The sequence below is a fragment of the Camarhynchus parvulus genome, chromosome 11, assembly GCF_901933205.1.
Source record: "Camarhynchus parvulus chromosome 11, STF_HiC, whole genome shotgun sequence".
Taxonomy (NCBI): Eukaryota; Metazoa; Chordata; class Aves; order Passeriformes; family Thraupidae; genus Camarhynchus; species Camarhynchus parvulus.
In genome coordinates this window covers 16,535,038-16,558,066 of record NC_044581.1, presented here as the reverse complement: position 1 = coordinate 16,558,066, position 23,029 = coordinate 16,535,038, and the positions used below count along the sequence as shown (strand labels likewise).

Sequence of the window (23,029 nt, the reverse complement as noted above, 5' to 3'; positions counted from 1 at the left end):
GAGCTCACACATACGTACCCACAACAGACATTTCTGGCACTGTGGCGTGGTAGGGGCCCTCCACAAACTCAGGAGCATTGTCATTGATGTCCTGCACCTTGATGATGAATTCTGAGGGGGGCTCCAGGGGCTGGTTTGTGTCCCTGTCCACAGCCTGGGCTGTCAGGGTGTACTCAGCCTTCTCCTCCCTGTCCAGCCTCTTCATGGCGTGGATGTCTCCAGTCTTGTCGTTGATCACAAAGATGGTTCCAGCTCCATCTCCTGACAGGATATATTTGATTTTGCTGCTGCCAGGATCCAGGTCTGTGTGTAGCTAAAAAGGAGAAAAAGGAAAAAACAAAAAACCAAAAACACATTTTAGAGACAAAAAAAAATGTACACAAGGAATTTGGGTTGGTTTGTTGTTTTTTTTTTGCTTTGGTCTAACTGTACATTTTGTCAGCTGATCCTTTGTGCTTCAATCCCAGCACCAGTGATCCACAGCTCAGCTTGAACACACATGGAGAGCAGGGATTTGTATGCATACTAATCAAAAATTGATGCAATCATAGGCATAATTAGACTTTCTATTTAAAAAGCAGCTGTTATATATACATTTTAAATCCTCATTCTAAAATGTAAATGCCTTCAGAACCATTATCAGTCCAAATGTACAAGTACAAAATGTGCCTAACCTATTAGATGAAAGGGTGAGGGAAGGGTTAAGCATAACATATGTTTTAATCTAACCTCTTATTTTTAGTTATTACTTTCAACTTATTTCCAGGTGACTGGAAATGGTTGAACACTGGCATCTATGGAATCTTGTCACAGACAGCAGTCAGAGAAATTAAAAACCCTATCACAACTCAGATCTTTGCAGAACCTAAAAGGTTCTACGATCTTTATTCCAAAAGTAGGTGCCCTGGTAGAAGAACCCTTGCACACATCTTCCCATTCTCCTCAAAGCCCCATCAGTAAAAAAAAAAAAAACTATTAAATTTGTATTTGGCTTTTAAAAAACAAGAGAGAATTATAATAAACTGAAGCAGTATGAGAAATACATTATTTATTTTTAATGTTTTTATTAATTAAAAACCAGGGGACAAAGGACTTTCATTGATTTTTTGGTAGGCTCAGAGCCAAACACTGCATATCAGATTATCTCCAATAATTTTTAAGTTGTGAGAATGGGAATTGGTTGGATCATATGTATCACTGTCAACACATTCAAAAATACAGGATAATAACTTGAATACCCAGGATTAGGGGTTTAAATTCTGTTTACTGTTAGCTCCAACACACTCAATATGATCAATAAGAAGTGAATAACATTATTTAAAATGTAACTTGCATCTATTATTATTTATCTCTGCCTCACAAAAGACAGTCTGAAGGAAATATGTACAACTTGCTTAGGTTGCAGCATGAGTTACAACCAGCACTAAAGACCTTTTCCTGTTTGCTCATTCTGTGCAGACAGCTCAACAGAAGTTGTTGCTGGTTATGCATTTTACTCTCAATTGATAGCAGGGGTTGCCAGGGCCAGGCAGCAGCATCATTTAGAATAAGAGCTGGCATTAGGATATTAAAATAAGTGTGGAAAAAAGTCTTGTAACACCGGCTACAGCCAAACCACAGGAGATTCTTATGGCACAAGTGGCTCTGCAGGTCCTTCTGCCCACAACTGTTCACAAACAGTTGTATCTACAGCTCACCTGTTCAGGAATTCAGCTGTTCGAGGGCTCAGCAAACACAAAGCTCTGTCTGTTGCAATGAGCACAGCGGACAGCAGCAGCCAGGGCTGATTTCCCTGTTCATCTGGCTTGTTACAGACACAAAATCCTGGCCACCAGTGCATTCCCTGCTCTGCAATAATGGCACAACTCCCACGACCCACACGAGGTGTAAACTCATGCTCTCTGTTTTGCTGGGCAGCATTTTATTACCCCCACCATTGTTTTAACAACTTTTTCAGAGCACTTTAGCTGTGAATATGCATGACTCAATCCAGTTCACTCTTCCTACCCAGCCCACAGGAACGTACACGGAGATGTCAAGTGACAGCTGAGTCCCTTTTCCAAAGTTCAATCTGCTTTTCTTTTTGCACCTGCCATCAGCTCCTGCTTGAGAACAATCAGCCCCATTTACTGAGGCGCTGCCCTCTCCTCTTGGTTGGTGTCACAGTTTGGTCTGCTCAGAAAGTTAACACAACTCCTTTTGCCTTTAAGATTATTGTCCTTATGACCCTCATTTTCAGAGCCCCAGAGCCTGTAAAGATCAATCCAGAATCTGTGTTTTAAACAGATTGTTTATAATTTAAGCATCTGTTTGCTCCCTGAATAAAATCTATATGGCATTAACATTGCATATGAAGGTTTTGGCCGCATGTTCAGAGCTGAGTTAGAGTGATGTAATATCACAGCATTGTCTGGACACCCACAGCTCAGCAGAGGAACTGGGAACATCTCAGCTCACCCAGCCACACAATAAAAAGCTAAAATCTGAACTTCTAAGAATAAACCAGATATCCCATATAGATATTTGAGAAGGCTTAAGCATTCTAGAATTCGCTATTTGCTAATAACTAAGAGAGGCTGGCTGTGTAATCTCAGGTTTTACCCATAATATCCAACAGCAGTTATAGTTCATAAATCAGTTCTGGTAGATATTAATGCAGAGCTATAAAACCTTTGTAGTCCCAGTGATATACCAATAGTTAAAATGATAAAAATGTCTATTATTACCATTAATAAGATTTCCTCTAATAAGTTAAATTCCATTGTATCAAAAGCAAGAATTGCCATTTGTTATTCAAGTATTGCTATTTGAAACACTACAAGGTGAAGGGCTAAACATAAAGTACAAGAGATAGGAGCATCTTGTAATATTAAAGTTGAAACTAAGTCTGATGAGTGGAAGATCAGTTTTTTACCAAAGATTTATAATGGGAATTTTTTCTCTTTTTTTCATGTCTTGTGTTTTTTAATTAAAAAAACACAAGACATAAATGAGGCATTTACTACAATCTATGGGAAGCATCCAAACTGACTTAAATAATTAAGATAACTTTTCTAGGTTTTGAAGTCCTTACACTCTAATATCAAAATATAATAAGAAATTACCTATGGAAGAGCCACTTCTCCAAAATCACTTTATTGTTTAGATTTAAGATTAAGTCATCATCACCTACTACAAAGTTATATCACAGACTGAAATCTTAAGTCAGATAGCCCAGCATTTTTCCCAAGTAATATTTCCTCTCTCCTACCAGACATGAATGATAATTTACTGCAAGAGTCAAGCTTCAGCAAGCTGTGTTCGTGTGAAGATCATTAAACACATAATTATATAGGATCTAGGTGAATGATAGAAGGGCAAAATGAATATGAGAAATGAACAGTGCTTTCTGCTCAAAAAGCCTCACAAAATGTAAATATGAAGCTGCTTTCCACATCTGCAGCTTTATTTGCTGCACCTATACTTGAAAGCTGACCTTTCTCAGAGCAACATCCAGATGCAACAAGAATTTCTGCTTGAAACAGAAAATGTCTGTGTCTGCCCCAGTGTCCCACTGCCAGAGAGCACCCCAAAACAAACAAACACATTTACTGGAGAACCTCATCTTGTTCAGAGAGAGGTAAAATCACTTCCATTATGTGAGATTCACTTCATTAGACTTCAAAGGAAGTGAAATCATCTTCCTCCATCACTGCCCTGCCTGGAGGACTATAAATCCACACACCTCTCTCTCTTACAGCAGCAGATTCAAGTCCATCACCCAATTCATGCCTGGATTTATGGAGACAGGAGTGACTTTGGAGCAGCTCTGAGTTTTAATGGTGATGCAGATGCCCTGTATTAATACCTTACTAATAGCTCCCCTGTAGCCTCAGCACAGATCATTTTTTTCCCTAAAAAAATTACCTTCATTCCAAATGAACCCTCAGACTAGAGCAATTTCTAGTCTTTATTAATTCCTTTGCTGTTCTATCTGATAATACAGATGGTAATAAATGAAGCCAGGACTAACAGGAACAGCACACACAGGGTGCTGCCACAAAATTAACATTGTTTTCACTAATGCATGTCTAAAAGTCTTGCCAACACACTATCCAAGGGTATAAAATGCATTTATAGTCTTTCATGTATATACATTGCAAACATGTATAATTAAAATCCATGCCAGAGAAACTGCAGAGATGAAACTGATTCTAAGAGCCTCTGTATTCTGCAGATGCAAAAGTGTTATTCTGCAGTAAAACACAACTCCAGGAGCGTGGGACTGTTATTAAATTTTCCTATTCCATAACTCTTTGTTCAGCATATTTCAAACAAGGTTTTCTTAGCAAGTCCTTGGCTCCAAACTGCATTAGCAGCCAGGGATTTAATGCATGGACAAAGGCTGGGAGCGAGGTTGGTGAAGCTCCTTTGCAATTCTGAGCAGATGCAGGAGCCTCCTCTGCAGATGGGAGCTGTCTCACCTGCTCTCACTCAGCTACCTGGCAAACCCATGGCAACCAAAACAACAGGTTGCTCAGCACAAAGAATTCCATGTGTTCACCATCAGGGCTGGGCCATGCCCAGATGAGCAGAAAGCTGTTGGTTTTCCTCTGCAGGAGGATTAGGCACTTCCAGCCCTTTTAGGTGTGTGGTGCTAATGCACAACTTGATACACAACAGCCCATAATAGATCCCTCATCAGTGGGAGGAGCTGTAATCCTAATTTCCTTGTATCAGTAAAAAAAAAACAGCATAAATATAGAGATATTTCATGTGGGGAAGCATCTACACATTATGAAAATGCTCCTGGACATTTTTAATTAAGCCAAAAGAAGGCGGTATTATGTCGTCAAGTTTTTATTTGAGTTTGTTAGAAAGTAATTAATTCATCTTCATGTAATTACAAGGGAATTACCCCATACTTGTTTCAAGGGAAAAGGAATCATCTGCCCTTAAAACTTCATTTTAAAATTTGCATCATCCTTGCCTGTCCTAACTCTGGAATCTTTTCTTTTAAGGGTGCCTCACTGATTTTCACCTGATGTTTCGCAGACACCAGCACAACGCACCAGCACTGTCCTGATGCTTCAGGTTCTTCTTCTATTTTTTACCTTTGCCTTGCAATAAAATTCCTCATTTATGAGGCAGATCCCATTTAATGGACTTTGAGATGGAATTTTCAGCTTTTTATGACTCTTTTCTGAAGCTGCTGGCTTCTAAGAAGCTCTCAGTCATTCTGTGAAAGTATGGAAGGGTTTTAGTGACTTTTACAACCATTTTATATATATATCAAAAACTGTATGCTGGGCTTCAAAATGCTTTCAAAAACTGTAATGCACCTTACTCTTCAGTTGTTGCTTTCTGTACATGGCTTTGCAGGGATGATTTTTTCCTAAAAACATGAACCTCTTTAGGAGTTACAGAAAGTTTTTCTCTGTATTGTTGATGTGCTCTGACACATCATGGACAATGAACATGTTTATTGTTGACCCATGGTTTAAAGAGTCATTCCTAATTAAATTTTTATAAATAGATTTGATTCACTTCCATACAACACAGAATTAATAAAGTGAATTTAATTTCAATTTAATATTTCAATCTTTCATTTTCTCCATGGATAGGCTGGTCCCATCTTTAGTAATGGGAATTATAAGTGGTGAAGAGGAGAATCAAATATTCTGCATTATTATTCAGGGTAATGACAAATTGGGGCACAGAGCTGATGCTCTTGACATAATGTCAGTCCTTGAACACTTTCAGAAGGGAAACAGACATGTCCATGGATGACAAAGGTTCCATTTAAGATCCAGGAATCATGTAAGTTGAAGCCTCTGGAGTAACTGTCAAAGAACATTACTGCTCACACTTCTCAGCTGCAGTTTCATAATCAGATTCAAAGGGAATTAAAGCAGTAATATCCCTAACAATTCAAGAGTGTAATCTCCGCTTTTGTCTGCCTCAGTTTCCTACCGTGTCATTTGAGTATCTTTGATTCCAGATGGCTTCTTTTATGTTTCTGTTTATTCTTTGCTACTGCTTTTTTATTCTATTTGATTTGCTAATTTTGTCTCTGTTTATATTTATGCTGCAACTGTGCACAAATGACTTTTCATTGCTTACCTTTTGGTATCATCCCACAGTACACTGGAGTGAACTGCTGTTTGAAAACTGCAGACAAGCCTGGCTTCTAACAGTCAGGTTATTTTAATCCACTGATTATGACCAGCTGATGCAAGGAAAGAGCTCAGGAACCTGCCTGAATCTTGATCTGAATCCTTCCTGGTCACAGTGCCATTGGTCCTTTCTGTATCATTTATTGCCTTCCTCATCAGGATGATTTAACAATCTTTAATATCTAATTTTGTTTAATGTCTTGGGAGAAAAAAAAATACAGCTCTACTTGTTTTTACAGGTGGGGGGAGCAGAGGAAGGAATAAACCCACATTCGGTCTCACAAAGACTCACATTAGCAAAAAACATCCAGACCGTGGGACTACTCAAGGCATTCTTAGACAGCTTCATGCATTTATCTCCAGTTAATCTCCATGCGAATTTGCAATTAGAATTTTTAGATATTTCTGGTGCTGCTTCACTGTTGACAGCCTAGGAAGGAGGAAAACATGTCCCCAGATTCAAAGCCTTCCCCAACTCCCCAACCGCACCTGTGGTTGTGATGGTGACAAGGACAAGGTGCTTTGTTCCCACCCAAACCCGCTCTCAGCCTGATTTTTCCTGCACACATTCCTTACATACCTTGCTGTTTCTGAGTCCTTATGTTAAGCCAGATGATAGCTAAAGCTTTCTGTTTGCCTAGCTCTGGCCTTGGCCCTTTCCATTTGGGAATACCATCTGTCCTCCCTTCTGTCCTGAGAGCACCGTGCCACACCTGACCTGTCCCGCCGCGGCTTGGCCTGACGCCTCCAGTCCCTGCGTCCCACGGCTCCTTAACACCCAAATGTCCCATGGCAAGTGGCCTCAGATGGCTGGCACCTTTTTGTAGCTGGCTCTCTGCCCAGCTGGCAGTTCATGCAACTATTTCTGAAGCCAGACTGCTGTTCCTTTCCCCTGTTCCAGCACACACCGCTCCTGGAAGCAGCTCTGGATTTTTTTAACCCAACTGTTCCTGACACTTGGAAGCATGAGATGAAGTTGTGTCACGCTGCCAAAGAGGAATCCTTTCCCATCTCATTTACTTCCCTATTATTTCATCTACAGTGAACAGTGGTTCACCACAGGAGATCTGAGAGCTGGGCACAGAGAGCCTCAAAAATTGCATGCTGCTTTAGTCTTGTAAAACACATTCCCTCTTTTGTGTCTTTATGGGGGAAAAAAAGTCTCTGTCATCTCCCACTGTTTGGGGTCAAGCTCTTACATTAACAATTCCAGTGCTTCAGGCATTATAATTAACAGTGCCTCCTCCTGCACTTGTCACTCTTTTCCCAACTCAGAGAAAGAGCAGCAAAGCCATATGCTCGCTCCTCCAGCTTGTCAGTCTTGGACACAAACTATGCTGTAGTTTTTGCTACATGTAAGGCTTGTGAAGCCTCCAGGAATGACTTCAGAGGGCTCTTCCCTTTGGGCCGTCAATTTTATTGCCAGCAGAGGCTAACTTGATGATCCATCCTCAATACAGACAAAATATGGAGTTGGCTGTACAAAACCATAAGCTATAGGAATTCCCATACCACAGGTTAGCCAGAAGCTCAGCAGTTCCCACATCCCAAATCCTACTCTGTTGTCCATTTAATCATCATCACCTTATTCACCATGTTCTGAGCTTTTCTGCCTTGTTGTTTGAGCTGTATTTTTCTTTTCCTCTTTAAAAGCTTATTACAACTTGCCAGGTTTCATTCTCAGGCCCAGAGTTCACTGCAGTTGAGCACCAAGACCTCTTTGTGTTGTTGAAATTATTTTCTCAAGTGAATGTCAAAGCCACAGCTCAGAACACATAGTCTTTGGATTGCAGACGAGGAATAAAAGTTAATCATTATGTAGGCACAGCAGTAATTTGAAGGCTGCTTACAAAATCTGCCAAACTAGACAAGCTTAGAGCCTAGATAAGCCAAGGCACAGAAAAGTACAACAGGCCAGAGTGGTCAAAGAAGAGAAGATATTTGTATTTATTTAAGCATATTTAGCTGTCATGATTTTAAAATCCTTCAAGGCCCTGCTTTCACCAGCCTGCCTTCTTCTCATGTTTTGCTCAAAATGATTGGGAGGGTCCCAGAGATAATATATTTAACCTGTCTTCCTTTTTAATAAAAGAATTTCAAATCCATGCAGGATGTCTCCTGCTAATAATATTTAATAAAACCAGCCTGAAAGCAGTAAAATACCTTTTTTTGGAAGGTAATTTTTCAAATTTAAGATTACTGCTTAAAATCCTTCAGTGTCTGAACAAGGAAGTAAGTAAGGAAGTAAGTACTGTCTAAAACCACATAATGTGTAAAGCTGGCAGTGCAAATAGAAAGCTCTTCTCTAGCAATTGGCTGTCAAACACAGCTACAGTGCAGAAATATAAACATCAGCTCTGCAGCCAGCTCGAGCTAAAATTGAAAGCTGTTGAGAAGGTAACAGTGAAATAAAGAGAGCTGAAAAATTAAATTGTGGGTACTTACATATTGCTTCTCTTATAAACTATCTGCTTACAGGTGACAATATGACTGATTTCTAGTGCACTTACACTAACCTGTGAACTGTTCACAGGGGTGCAGTAGCAATTTTTTCTTATTTGAAATATCTTTCAAATTATTTAGAATGTGAAAATAAACACAACTTGGAAATGCTACAAAACAAACTCCTTATGAGATGTCAAACAAACCAGAACCAGCTCTTCAGAGCTGCTCTGTTTGCAATTACATAGCAACATCAGAGTGTCATACATCAGAATTAATATATGTAACATGAGGATAATTTGATTATTTTTCCCTCTTTTCTTGCAGTTAGATGTTTATTAGGGATAACTCATGCAGAATTGTAAGTTATTTGGAGGAACCTGGTTGAAACTAGTTATTATCATTTCATGCAGTATCACAAGGAGTTATTTGCCTCATCACTCGTGTGGTTTCCAAAGCTTCCTAATGTAATTTCCCATGCATTTCCACTAAGTCATGTATTCCTGTGAATTTCTTACCAACTCTCTCGCAAAGGTTATGTCTCTCATAATGCGATCAATTTGCAACACCATTAAATTTGAAATATTCCTTAAACCACTAGAGAAAGATCATTGCTCCTGCCTTTGTTAATGCTTTTCTGGAAGAATTGAGCAGGGAGAGGATGCATAAACCATTACACATCGGCAGTATTAAACATGCAGAAATGAAGCACTGCGCCTGCTCCAGCAGGGTTTCATTCCTAGAGATGTATTACCCCCGATCCCCTAGCAACTTGCATTGAGCCCTGCTGTCCCCTGCCCAGGACAATGGGAGACTCAAGTCTCAGGGACAATTATCACCTTTTTTTGACACATCAGATAACCTAATTTGTTTCAAAGGAAGCAAAATTCACAGTGCTATATGTGTGGGAACTGTTCAGAGTATTTATGTCCTTTGCTATAAGCACCTGAGCTACCTGTGATTCCAAACACTCAAAATGTGGGGTCAGCATCCCATCAAAAGAGGAGCTCTGGCTCAGCATGGATACAGCCAACTTGTGTACAAATCAGTATCCCAGGAGCTGGAAGTGTGTAACATATGTCAATCTCAAGCCAGCCAGAATCCATATAGACTTAGCAATGATTTAGTCTAGACCTTTATCCAAATTGTCTGAGCTCATGGAAAGACTCCTGTGGGAGGCTGCAGGAGACATCTGCACTAATTTAATGATGGTTGAATCACTGTTGGTTTGCTCTGCCCACGCAAGCTGGGGGGAGCTCGTAGCACTCTGTGAGCAGGGAACAGCCCAAACCCCATATGGCCCTGTCCCCATTCAGCTGTTCCCTGCTGTCCCTAATGCTCCTCACAGGAAGGACGGGTGAGCAGCTGTCCTGCATTCCCCTGGAAGAGGAGGATACTCACTACGGTAAAGACAGCAGGCAAAGAATCACAGAATGGGTGGGACCTTAAAGTTCATCCAGCGCCATCACAGGGACACCTTCCACTGTCCCATGTCACTCCAAGCCCCAGTGTCCAACCTGGTCTTGGGCACTGCCAGGGATCCAGGGGCAGCCACAGCTGCTCTGGGCTGTTATCATCTTATTGTAAAAGCTCCCATACCATCCCGGTGATTCCTCATGGGCAGCTCCTCACAGCACTGACTCCTTCTTCTTCACAGCACAGGCAACAAACTCCATCTCTCTCCTCAACCAGCTAATCCCCTCTTTTACAGCACTCATCCTTTTATTGGACACAGCTGTGGCCTATTAAGGGTGGGCCTATTCCTAATCTTTGGTGATTAGTACAGCTGCAACTCCTCAGGGGTGAGACTACCTTCTGCACTGTCTTTATTTTCTAACATCCTATCCCTCCACAGGCACCCTGTGCCAGGGCCTGCCCACCCTGCCAGGGAACAATTCCTCATTCCCAGGATCCCACCCAGCCCTGCCCTCTGGCACTGGCAGCCATTCCCTGGCTCCTGTCCCTCCAGCCCTTGGCAATTTTCTCTCTCCATCTTTCCTGCAGCTCCTTCAGACCTTGCAAGGCCCCCCTGAGCTCACCCAAAGCTTCTCCTGTGCAGGTGAACAATGCCAGCTGTGCCAGCCTTTCCTCCCAGCAGAGCTGCTCCATCCCTCTGCTCCTCCTGGAGCCTCCTCTGGGCTCTCTGAGCAGCCCCAGGTCCCTCCTGTGCTGGCCCAAGGCTGGGCCCTGTGAATTTCTTACAAACTTGAGGTATATAAGACTAAATAATGATTTCTGAGGACCCTTCAAGTACACAGGATGTGTATTCCCTCTCCTTCAAAGAACTGATCATCAGGCTGCCCACTGGAGACATTAATTCCATAAAAGGAACAACAAACGAGGGAAACAGCTGCATGAGGGAGAACTTCGAAGATCTCCAAGGACTTGGCTGAGGTTTCTCTAATAAAAAGTGTGCTCAGGATAAAAGCCCACAAAAAAACCACCTTTAAAAAGATGAAGAAGAGGTACAATACTGAGAAGTGAAACTGAGTTCTTAAATGATCCAAATAATACCCTGGATACAAGAATGAAACAAAATCCAAATATCTTATGAAGGTTCCTTCTATTTCTGCTGAAGTTCCTGAGGGAAATCTGCTGAGAGCACCAAATGGCAGCCGGGCAGGGGACAAGTGCAGTCAGAACTGAGCTGTAAATAATGGTTATTAATTACCTGTACTGCAATAACACATAGAGGTCCTTGCTGCCACAAGGACTCTTACATTGTGTGCTACAGCCTTCCCCAGCTTACCTCACTCTCCTCTGTTGATGGGGAAATAGCAAATGGGTTTTTTTTACCTTCCCTGTTTCTAAACCAGAGTCAAGGAAGAATGAACCCAAAATACATCATCTGGGGGGGAAAAAAACCCCAACTTTCTAAGACGTTAGCTAATTTCTACAGTTGCCACCTATGGATTCAGTATGAGTCAAACTCACCAGAAAAATAGAGCTGAATGCCTTCACAAATTTCTAGTCCTGATATTACTTTTTCTTTTTAATTTGAATGGTTTTAGAGCCTGATCCCAGCACCTCAGTAGGAGTCTCTGTCTCATATTTGAATGGACAAAACCAAATGAGAAGCATAAAGACTTATAAGAATGATACAGAAGCAAAGACACTCTATCAAAAAAAAAAAAACCCTCACAACTAACATCTAGTTATTAATTCATATTGTGACTCCACAATTTATAGCCCAATTAAAGTCAGAGTTTACCACTGGCCTACAAGTTTATTTTTTATACTTTTTCTGATAACTAATAGAGGTGTAACTGACTTCCATACAAATGAGATAAATAATGAGATTAACAATTATCTGACTGGCAGATAATAAAGTGTTGAAAATAGCATGACTCTGAAATGAAGTGTTTGAGATTATTTATCAAGTCAGTAAAGCTGCCTTTTTACATTTACTCAGGATATAGGAGATTGAATGTTTTGTTTGCCTATGGAGATGGGATTATTGGGTATGTAAATGGACATTGATGGCAAAGTTAACTGAAAGATCATCTGCTGCATGAAGTTCTTCAACAAAATATCAGCAGTGTCAAATGCACTGTTGGTCAGTCTTGTCAGGAATATTCTGTCAGAAAAACTGATTGATTTACCAAATATATCTTGGCTCATCAAAGGTTAACTCTGTTTTGAGACATGCTGGAACCATGCCCAGTCAGAAATCACAATCACAGCAGCATTAAACCAAATTCTTTTTGCACCCACACTAAAAATGCCAGGCTATTTAAATACCTCACCAGTGCTCTGTGGCTTGGTGTATGTTTACAGCTGGCCCAGAGCTGCCTGGCTCAGCTGTGCCAACTGCACTCACTGGTAGCTGCTCTCAGGAAAAGGCAGAAGGACAGGAATGCTTGGAGCCATCATTTTCTCCAGCCTGGTGCATAAGTGCTGCTGATTATACAGCAGCAGTGCTGGCAAGAGGGCTGAGCAGGGAAACCCCCTGGGTTCCCCAGTCTCCTTTCCTTTCCTGACTGTGTGATGAGGAAGTGTGAATGCAGTGCTACAACGAGCTCAAGAATTATTTTCAAGACAAAATAATTAGGTTGAATGAAACCCTGCACTTCTAACCAACACAAAACCCAAGAGAAAACACACAGCAATTCTGTGGGACTGCAGCACTGACATTCCCAATAACAGGGGAGAAATCCATAAGAAAAGCAGAGTTCCTGGGTCAGTTATATATTCTGCTTTGGTTTCATATATTATTGATAAGCAGGTTTAACAAATAGGTCCAGGTCTGTCACAGACATTTCTTTTATGAAAAATCCTCTCTCAGGATTTTCCCTGCTGAAGCTGAGAAGTTCAGCAACAAGATGTAAACAATAAGTTATCTGCTGCTGTGGAATGCAACAGGTCCATCTGGATTGGCCCAGCTTGGATGTTTAGAAATAATGGCCAATCCAGAACTGAGCTCGCTCGGACACAGTCCGAGAGAGCAGGGTTTGTTATCATTCTTTACTATTCTATTCTTAGCTTAGCAAGCTTCTGAAAAGCTCTCCTGCTTTTTCTTTTTAGTGTAATTTTAATAGATGTATATATCATAAAATAATAAATCAAGCCTTCTGATAATGGAGTCAACCATCTCGTCTCTTCCTTCACCCAAGAACCCTTGTGTCAACCGTCACACAGGTCTGTGAAAGAATCCAGAAAGATCAGAATCCAGAAAGATCAGATATTTTCTGGGTCCCCAGGACGAAGGAGGAATTGTGAATCTGACTCCATGTTCTTAGAAGACTAATTTATTATTTTATTATATGATATTATATTATGCTATACTAAAACTATACTAAAGAATAGAGAAAGGATACTTACAGAGGGTTAACAAGATATGAATGAAAAACTCCTGACTCCTTCCAAAGTCCCGACACAGCCTGACTGTGATTGGCCATTAAGTCAAAACAATTCACATGTTGGATAAACAATCTCCAACCCACATTCCAAAGCAGCAAAACATGGGAGAAGCAATCAGATAATTATTGTTTTCCTTTTTCTCTGAGGCTTCTCAGCGTCCCAGGGGAAGAAATCCTGGTGAAGGGATTTTTCCAGAAAATAGGACAGTGACAACCAGAAAATTTTTAGGTTTCAGTTGTTACACGAGCAGCCCCTTATAGATGGACCCCATTTGTGGAGACTGTGGTATCCACAAGAATGGATGGAAATCCCCATTTAAAGATCCAGTGCCACCAGACCCATGAATACCTGGGATTTCTTACAGCTTACCTGGAACTTTTTAAACCTCACTTGCTCTTTGCCACTCTGGTCTCTACTCAGTCTACTCTAACAGTTTAGAGGAACATCACAATAATTCTAACCATTCTCTAGATCTAAAAATAATCTATATTTTTAAGGCAAAATGAAAAATTATAGTGAAATTGTATTCCATGCAGTGTACTTACTTTTCATCCCTCAAAAATAACTTTCATATAAGAGCTAAATAGTTACAAGTCTAACATCTGTCCCTTACTAATAAAAAGGAATGAGGTTATGCAGATTAGGTGATGGATAATAGAGAAAAATGTAAAAAGCCTCCAGCTAAATTGTGCTATATTGTCACAAGAAAAAAATAATCCTCATATCTCAGCTTTCTTCTATCTGCTGAAATGTAGTTCCAAAGGGACACTGGTAGTGGAACTCAAAGGCCAAATATCAGCCAGCTTGGATGCTGAAAACAACTGAGAAATAGAAATATCCGGGGTAAATACATGGGGAAACAGGAAGAAACAAAAGGAAATAAATACCAAGCATATGGCTCCTAAAACACATGGAGAAAAAAGTTACAGGAATGTTAGGCAATTTAAATCTTGCCACAGAAAATTAAGCTGAGAATATTTAACTTCCAGATGCCAGTTTATTGATTACAAGATGGTTGGAGCTTTTCTTTTTCCTTTTTCCTTTTTTTTTTAATAAAAGCCAAACAAACCACAGTCTTCAGCAAAGAGGAAAAATGCCCCAATAATCCAGGAATGCTTATGAAAATATTCCTCTAAGGGTTACCTGGAGAGTTTTACATTTGATAATTACATTTCTTCCCATTTCCTGCTCTTGTCTACAAGAGATTTGACAATTACTGAATTTTTAGGCCTGTAGGGAAGCACTGGAGAAGCAATCCCTCACCATCAGAGGCATGGGGGAGTTGCTTGGTGGGAAGAAGCTTTTCCAGAAAATCTGCATGAAAGGAAATCAGGATAGCAGCTGGTTGAAACCAAGGAGAACACAAAGAGTTACATTCTATAAGGCAGGCCAGAAGTCTGCAGAGATAACATGGATTTCAATTCCTTCTCTGACTGCAGAAGAGATGGATATGGAGACTCTGAGTTGTTGTTTTTTCCCCAGAAATAATACCTGACTTGGATAACATTCTATTCAATAATGACTGTATTTTTTTGCTAAGAATGCTCCCAGACTTTATTTATTCTGCCTTGAATCTTACCGCCAAGCTAGCTTCTTCTCCCTGCCTATGGCTAAAGCTCTCTTCTGGCTTGATTCTCTTCTAGAAGTGACACTTTATATTGATAGTCCAAGCAAAGAGAGTCATCATCAGAGTGGCCATGTCATCCAGCCCTGGGGTGCAGAGTGAGCAATCACACATCCTGAACAGCAGCAATTCACTCCCAGCTTCCCACAGACCAGAACAACCCTTTTATTTGTCTTCCTGCAGTCAAGGGGACATTATCAACACCCAGATCTGAATACAGGGGCATCACACATGCCAAATGTATCACCACAGTAACCCAGAGAGCATCTCCAGTGCTAAGCAAAAATCATCTGCCCACTCCACTGCTGGGGAAACTCTCACAGAAATGGAGCCCCAACACAGAACAAACAGAGCACTTAAAGGTCCTGAGGATGGCTGAGCAGACCACCAGGAAGACACCCCCAAAATACCAGCCTTACCCTTGATTTTTTCACCTATATATTTTTTCACCTATATATTTTTTTTTCAGGACAAGAATAATGATTCAGTGACACCAATCATTCATACTACTAAAAAGCTGATTTAGGACAAAAAGAGTTTGCAGAAGGACAAAAGCAGTATTTTTCCTCAACATGTTGTTTTCTTCAATGTCATTTTTTATTGAGAAGCAATGTTATTTTCATTGAGAAGCTTTTTTTACCTGTATATGCATGAATTTTATTCTTCTAAAATGTTTCTCCTTTTTTAGGATGTTTAAAATGTAAACGGAATATTTCCTTTTAAATGATTTTTTTTTTTTTGTTATCATGTAAGAGGTCTCATTTTCATCTAATTAAAATGCTATGCCTACCCCAAAACATTTTTTGGTATTTTAAGACTTTGTATTTTGAGTGACAAAAAAGTATCTTTTCTCCTCAACTTTTCAACTGCACATGAAATGAAAATCTGTCATTCATCTCAGAAACAGCTCTCAAATTCTAGGAGAATTAAATTCTTATTTCCTTTAAAAGCAAAGCCATCCCTTCTGCCTACACAAATCCTCCAATTAAACCTTTCCTTCCAACAAAAAAAAAGCAATTTCATTTCATTTGTTTATCATAATTTAATTATTTTCCTTATTAGAACCAGCTTTATTTTAATGTTTTAGTCCTTTTAGGTGATGACTCACTCTGTAGATATTAGAGCAGCTTTCTGCCGTGCCTTTACTTCTGCACATAATTAAAACACATTTGCTGTGATTATATTTCAGCACATACAGATCAACATGTATTTTGCTCTTAGGTAGAGAATCCCCATTGTTCATGTAATTACTAGGAGGAAATAATGCAAATGAGTCTGCTGGAGACAATTATTGGACTTTCTTTTTAACTTAATAATGTCATAAACAAGAACTGGCATTCAGCTCAGGAGTGGACAGCAAATATTCATTATATTGAGTGCTTTAAACACTTCATGGAATTGTAGAACAGCAGGATGGAAGGGACCTCAAAGATCATCTGGTTCAACCTTTATTGGCCAGAGCCAATATGGTCTAGACAAGATGACCCAGCAGCCTGAGCAGCTGAATCTGAGTAATACCCCATGGTGTGGGATCCAGCCCTTCCCTGGGGAGATTATTCCAATGGCTGGTTGTTCACATGGTGAAAATTATCCTGCTCATGTTCACTTGGAATCTCCCCAGAAGGAACTTTTACCCATTACCCCTCATCTTTTCCATGTGACTCCTGGTGACAAAGGGGAATGGCTCCAAACTGGCAGGTTTGGGTTAGAGATTAGGGAGGAATTGTTCCCTGGCAGGGTGGGCAGGCCCTGGCACAGGGTGCCCAGAGCAGCTGGGGCTGCCCCTGCATCCCTGGCAGTGCCCAAGGCCAGGCTGGACACTGGGGCTGGGAGCAGCCTGGGACAGTGGGAGGTGTCCCTGCCCATGGCAGGGGTGGCACTGAATGATCTTTGTGGTCCCTTCCAACTCAGGCTGATCCATGGTTCTAAGATCTTCCTTGCAGCTGCCATTTAAATACTGGAACACAGTGATAAGCTCTTCCCTAACCCTTCCTCTCCGAAGGCTGAACTCAGTCCTCCCAGCCTTTCCCTCTATGGCAGCTTCCCAGCCCTTGCATTACCTTTATGGCCCTTCGCTGGGCTCTCTCCAGCCTGTCCACCTCTTTTTTGCACAGCAGGGACCAAAACTGAGCCCAAGACTCCCAACATTATGCAGGAGAGGGACAATGACTCTGTCTCTGCTGGTGATGCCCTTGCTGGTGTGACCCAGCAGCCTGTTGGCTTTCTTTGCTGCAGCATCACTGGTCACTCACATTGAGCCTCTTGTCACCTGGCTGCAAATTAACAGAAGCTAAGTAACCACATTCTAATCATTTTTCTTGTACATACTAATTTATCTCTAAAATAACATCTTAGATTGTGCCCCTGAGTTATACAGATCAAGATATCTGCTATTAGTATATCTTAACAAACAAAATTGTGTATTGTGATAAAGGATATCACAGCTATGACTCAGCATTTTTCTGCACAATTTGAATAAATAATCCCAGCAGGAAGAGTTAAGACTGGAGTAAATTCCATATGCAGAATACCTACTGAAACTCCTTCTTGTGTAGGATTTAGAAAGACCTTTAAATTATTACTTTTTTTGTAGTTTGTAATGAAAACCTTTGAGCTGCACCACAGGATGACAACCATCCCCATATTGTCTCCTCCTGAATTACATTACATCATTCCCAGTGACACTAGTCCATTCCAGTTCCTCAGCAATCCATGATGAGCACAGAGAAATCTCACATGTGAAGGCAATAATTTTCCCCCAGAAAACATCTCTGGAAATCAATAGACACGTTGTCAGGTGCCAGGGAACATGGAGCACAGTGCAGGAGGGCACAATTGATCCCTGTGCTCAGAGACTGCCCAGTGACGGGATCACCCCATGGTGTCAAGGCCTCACATGCCCAAATCAATCTCTCAAGTTTTGTTTTCTCCCTTTTTTTTCCCATTGTGCCTTTTTTCCCCATCATTTGCGGCACTGTGCATAAGGGAACATCCTGCTGCTTTCTCTGAGACCCATCTGGGATTTGTGACAAGGACAGGGCCACCATGGATGAAGGATCCCTTCCTCAGTGTCAAGCACTGATCTCAAGGCACCACAGGCAGCTCCTGGACATAATCCCTTGGCTCTCATCACCCCAGACTCAGTGCACAAACACTACAGGGGATCCAACTGCTTATATTTTTTTTTCCAGAGATGGGAATATTACATTTTTAAAACATATTCTCACCTTATATAGGATATCACTAAGGGTCGAGTCAAGGTTTCTTAAATTGCAAATACCACACAGAAGTGTGAAAGCTCATGGACTGAGTTTTGGGAAAGGAAAAGAAATTATTAGATCTGAGATCTCCTTAGCTCTTTAACAGTCTCTTCCTAATGATTTCTTCCTGCTTATCTTTCACAAACCCTACCTTGGCCAAGGGATTTTGGATTATAAGTCTTGATGCACAAACCCAGCCCTTGCTGTGCACAGCCCTTTCTGGGATTGCTTTGAATATATTTCACTAGCAAATGAATTAGGCTGAATTTTCTCTCACTGTGGAAATCTCCAGCCATAAATTTGATGCTCTTTTAGAAGGGATCTATTTGTGATCCATAGCTGGCCCATATTTCAGCCCTTTGAGAAAAATGCTATCAAAAGATTCAGCTCTGCTCTGAACGTGCCACGATGTCCAGCTGAAGTAAAAACTATCAAAATTGGAGATGCAAACAAACCAAAACCCAAGGCAAAAAAAAAAATATATAGCCATTTTAATCCTGCTGCACTTGTAGGCTCTGCCATCATTTCAAAAGCAGAAATGCACTCAGATATCTCAGTATGCTCTGGAGTAGCAAATTTTTGTCTATCCCTAAGCTGAACAGAAATCCAGTGTTGTAATTATTCCAACATTCTAAGAATCTCCCCAAATGCCTGTATTGACAAAATTGCTCTTTGATGCTATATCTTGATTTATATTTAAGTGATTTTTTTTTATTTTAAGCAAGGGAATGGGGAAAGAACTCAATTACATTTGTTCACATGGAAAGACACATTTTTTGAGAAAACTAAAATTAAACTTCAAGAGCTTTGATATGTTTCCTTTTTTTTGTGCCTCCTTATATTATAAAAACGGAAAGGAATTTTTAATTGATGCATATCTAAACTCCCCCAAGTTCTGTAGTACATATGTTTGAATTAAAATTAGAATTATTTTTGAAAGGCTAAGAAGTGCTACCATAGTTTAGCTCTGTTCAACCAAGCAGTGCCTGTGCTTTGAACTGACAGAAGCCTTTAAGTGCAGAAGCTTAGATAAGCTGATAAAGATGAAACCAGCCACATCTGCAGTTACTTAGATCCAATTCAATTCCATTCAGCCCTATCATACAACAAATCTCAAATATTCTTGCACGTTTTACAACAGCGCTACTCTGGGGTAGTAAATAATAAACATGCACAGATAATGAGACCTCAGACAGAAAGAGAAAACTCAACAGATTATTCCTGCTTCCCAGTATATAAATTGCTGTGCTACCACCACAATAAATCAATTATTGCAAATTAAAAATCCAAAAAAAATTTACTGAGTTAATAATTAGGAATTTTCCCTTTAACATGGAAAGAACTTTCCATTTCCAACACAAAATTAACCAGAACAGCAAGATATTTTATACATTTATATGTTTGTATAAGATCAAGCACTGCAAATACCGGAAAAAGCAAAAGTGGCAGGGCCACCTTCCACTGTCCCAGGCTGCTCCCAGCCCCAGTGTCCAACCTGGCCTTGGGCACTGCCAGGGATGCAGGGGCAGCCCCAGCTGCTCTGGGCACCCTGTGCTAGGGCCTGCCCATCCTCACTTCTTCCTAATCTCTGATCTAATCCACCCATTCCATCCAATCACCTACGTCCTTAATGGAGATATTAAATAACACTGGCCCCATGCTGGCCCCTGAGGAACTTGTCACTTATAACAGTTTGCATATGTCACTTTCCAGGAAACAAAGCAGATTTTGGGTCCTGTTCCCCCAGCCCTGAATCTGAAGGTCATTGATATTAAATACTCTGGCCAGGCACCTTCTTTTTCGAGCGCTGAACAGCTCTCTGTGCACAATAGCAGAGAAAAAATAATAGGAAATATAACAATAGGAAATGCTACATCCCTGCCACCCGAGCATTCCCAAACACCAGGGTAATCAGGACAGAAATGAGCCCACACCAACACACAGGCCCATGGTGGCCAAACCAGTTGAGTAAAAACCTTTTAGCAAAGTCTGGCCTAACACACTCAAGCTGCATTTTACCCTCCTTGGACACAAGAGAACAATATCAACTCCAGATGTAATCAGCCCCACTGTGCCCTTACCAAAGTCACTGCAACTCCACAGTGCCAATAACTTTTGTGATGGCTTTTAATTAAAGCAAATGAACAATGAGATTAAAATGCAAATTACCAAAAAAACACCATTCAGATAATTCCATGCTGCTTAAACTTTTTTTCTATGTGGTCGCCAAAAGCACACAGGTAATTTAGTATTTCAAACTGATTTTGCAAATAGATTAGCAGTTAATGTAAAATTGTTAAGCAAATCATTTCAGGAGAGAACCATTTTGGGATACAGTCACAGGAAGAGGTCGCATATGCAAAACTAGGCTTTGCCCAATTGATTTCCAATTATAAAATCAGAGGCTCTAGAGTTTGTGGTTAATAGTCCTTCCCTTTAGCCTGAAAAAACAAACTTGCAGCTCGTGCTCCCAACAAATCCACATCCAAGGCTCCTCAGTGCTGTAAGAACCGAGTGTGTCCTGGCACAGAGCAGCACGAGGGAAGCACAACTCCCCGCTGAGGGCCAGCCATGGAATTAGGGCTACAATGCCTCACTGATGACCAGCTGTGATATGGAAAATTGCTTCTCAGAATAAAGCTACAATAATGTCTGTCTGGGGGGGGAAAAGATGCCACATGCAGATCCTACAAGGGCTGAATAAATTTAAATGCCCATACTGTGTAATTGCATAATGTTATGTTTTCCTTTGCAGAAGGATACTAGCTAAGAATTTCATATATTTAATCCATTCATTCTTCAGCACCAAGTGTAGACTGCCAGGACATCTGAGTCTCTTGTCTCATTTAATCTTTGTATGAAACTGGACAATTTTCAGGATAAAAAAAAAACTTACTAAGTGTGCTGAACATAAGGACATTTTTCTGAGTACATGCTGCACCTTCATCATGGATTAAAGTGGCACAAACATGAGTATTCTTTGTCTACAGCAGACACAAATCAGGAAAATCTTTAATATATTTGATTCACAGGCCTGCCTGTCTGGTTTACATTATAGCTTTATTCAGTGTACAAGCATCACATTTTAGAAACTAATAATTTTTTTTCTGAGTTTATAATTTTATAATGACATACTAATACATCCATACATTCATAAACATTGCAAATCTTTTTCTTGGGGAATCTAAATCCTGTGTTGTACTGCATGATTACTCAAATAATAAATCACTATTCCTCATGACAAGAAGAGAAGAATTGTGATCTATACAACTTGTCATCTCCATCGCTGATGTGTACAAATGAGTGCATTTAATGATTTAGCTGTTAGAAAATTTCACCTTGTAATACTTGCTAAAACTTACTCCTCTTCATTATTTTTCTCTCTAAAACTGTAAAAAGAAAACTTTTTATAAAGAAAAATATTTTCTGAATAAATCATTACTTTCAGATCTGGGCTTGATTTTCTGCTGCATTATTCTGCTTGCACATCTGTGAAAGTCAGCAGAGATGACATTTTTTGAAGAAGCAGGTTTTTCCTTGCTCTGCTCCAGCCCCTTTATCATCCATTCAAAGCTAGACAAAGCAATCTGGAAAACAGTGCCACAAATCCAGTTCATATACCTGAGCAACAGGTTTTTAATCACATATTGATAGTAGACCAGCTTGCAAGCCAGCAGTCAAATTTTGTGGTGGCATCACCCACAGATGTTTCACAGAAAGTCAGACACAGGGAGTTGTCAACCCACTGTGAATCAATTTATTCATTCTCACCAACTCTCCAGCCAATTTCCTCCTTCAAGGTGCAAATTAGCAATACAGATGTATTCTCTGAAAAGATCTCCAGCTCCAGGTTTTTAAGAGCAAGTTCAGAGCTTGTTGGCTCTCATCCAGTGTAGTATCAGTTTAACACTGGAGGAATTCTTCTGCAGGGAGCAACATCCCCAACCTTGAAGCAACCTTTATAAACACGTATTTTTATCAGCTATTATCTCTCTGCAGACTTGTCTTAAGACTTCACAGCCACAGTCAAGACCTGGTAAAAGGCTGTTGGATTTTCAGTCACTTCCACCACAAGTAAAGCTCCAAGAATTTGCCAGTGTCTTAAACTACGTTTGACATTGTTAAAACTGGGACCAGAATTTGGAGGAGACCAACTATCCAGAACTACTGCACAAAGGAGGAGCTTTAGTAATTTTAAGCTGTGTAGAACAGTGAGATACCTTGTGCCAATTCAAGATGTATTCTGACCTCGGATGGAAGGAAAAAGGAAACTGGAATCTGAGTTGATAAACTACCCAATAAAGTCATTAAAGGTCTGTGACGAGATGAGATGAGCAGAAACAAAGGATAAACAATGGAGTGTTACATCTACTGCACACAGTCTAAGGCCTGTGGAGTAGAACTGTGAGAACTTTCACAGATCAAGAGAGAAATAAAACACAGTCCCAGGATGGGTGAGGCTGGAGGGGCTGCTCTGGTGGCACCTCCCTGCTCCAGCAGGGCCAGCCCAGAGCCCAGGGCACAGCAGTGTGTCCGTGTGGCTCTGCAATGTCCCCAGGCAGGAGCCTGCACAGCCTCTGTGCGCCATCTGCTCAGGGCTGGGCACTGCCCAGGGCAGCAGCTCTGGGCATGGGCAGGGGCAGCTCCTGGGCTCAGGCCCTGCCCGCGGCTCTGGGGCCATGGCTGGG

At 40.8% G+C, this 23,029-nt stretch overlaps 1 protein-coding gene across 2 annotated transcripts in view; it reads right to left on the bottom strand.

The window, feature by feature from the left end:
* The window catches only part of CDH8 (cadherin 8), a 162,056-nt gene that overhangs the window by 102,724 nt on the left and 36,303 nt on the right, over positions 1 to 23,029 (bottom strand). For both annotated transcript variants that reach the window (XM_030955695.1, XM_030955697.1), the window contains exon 3: positions 19 to 313. In XM_030955695.1, coding sequence (XP_030811555.1) covers positions 19 to 313 — 295 coding nt within the window. The remainder of the gene's footprint in view (positions 1 to 18; positions 314 to 23,029) is intronic.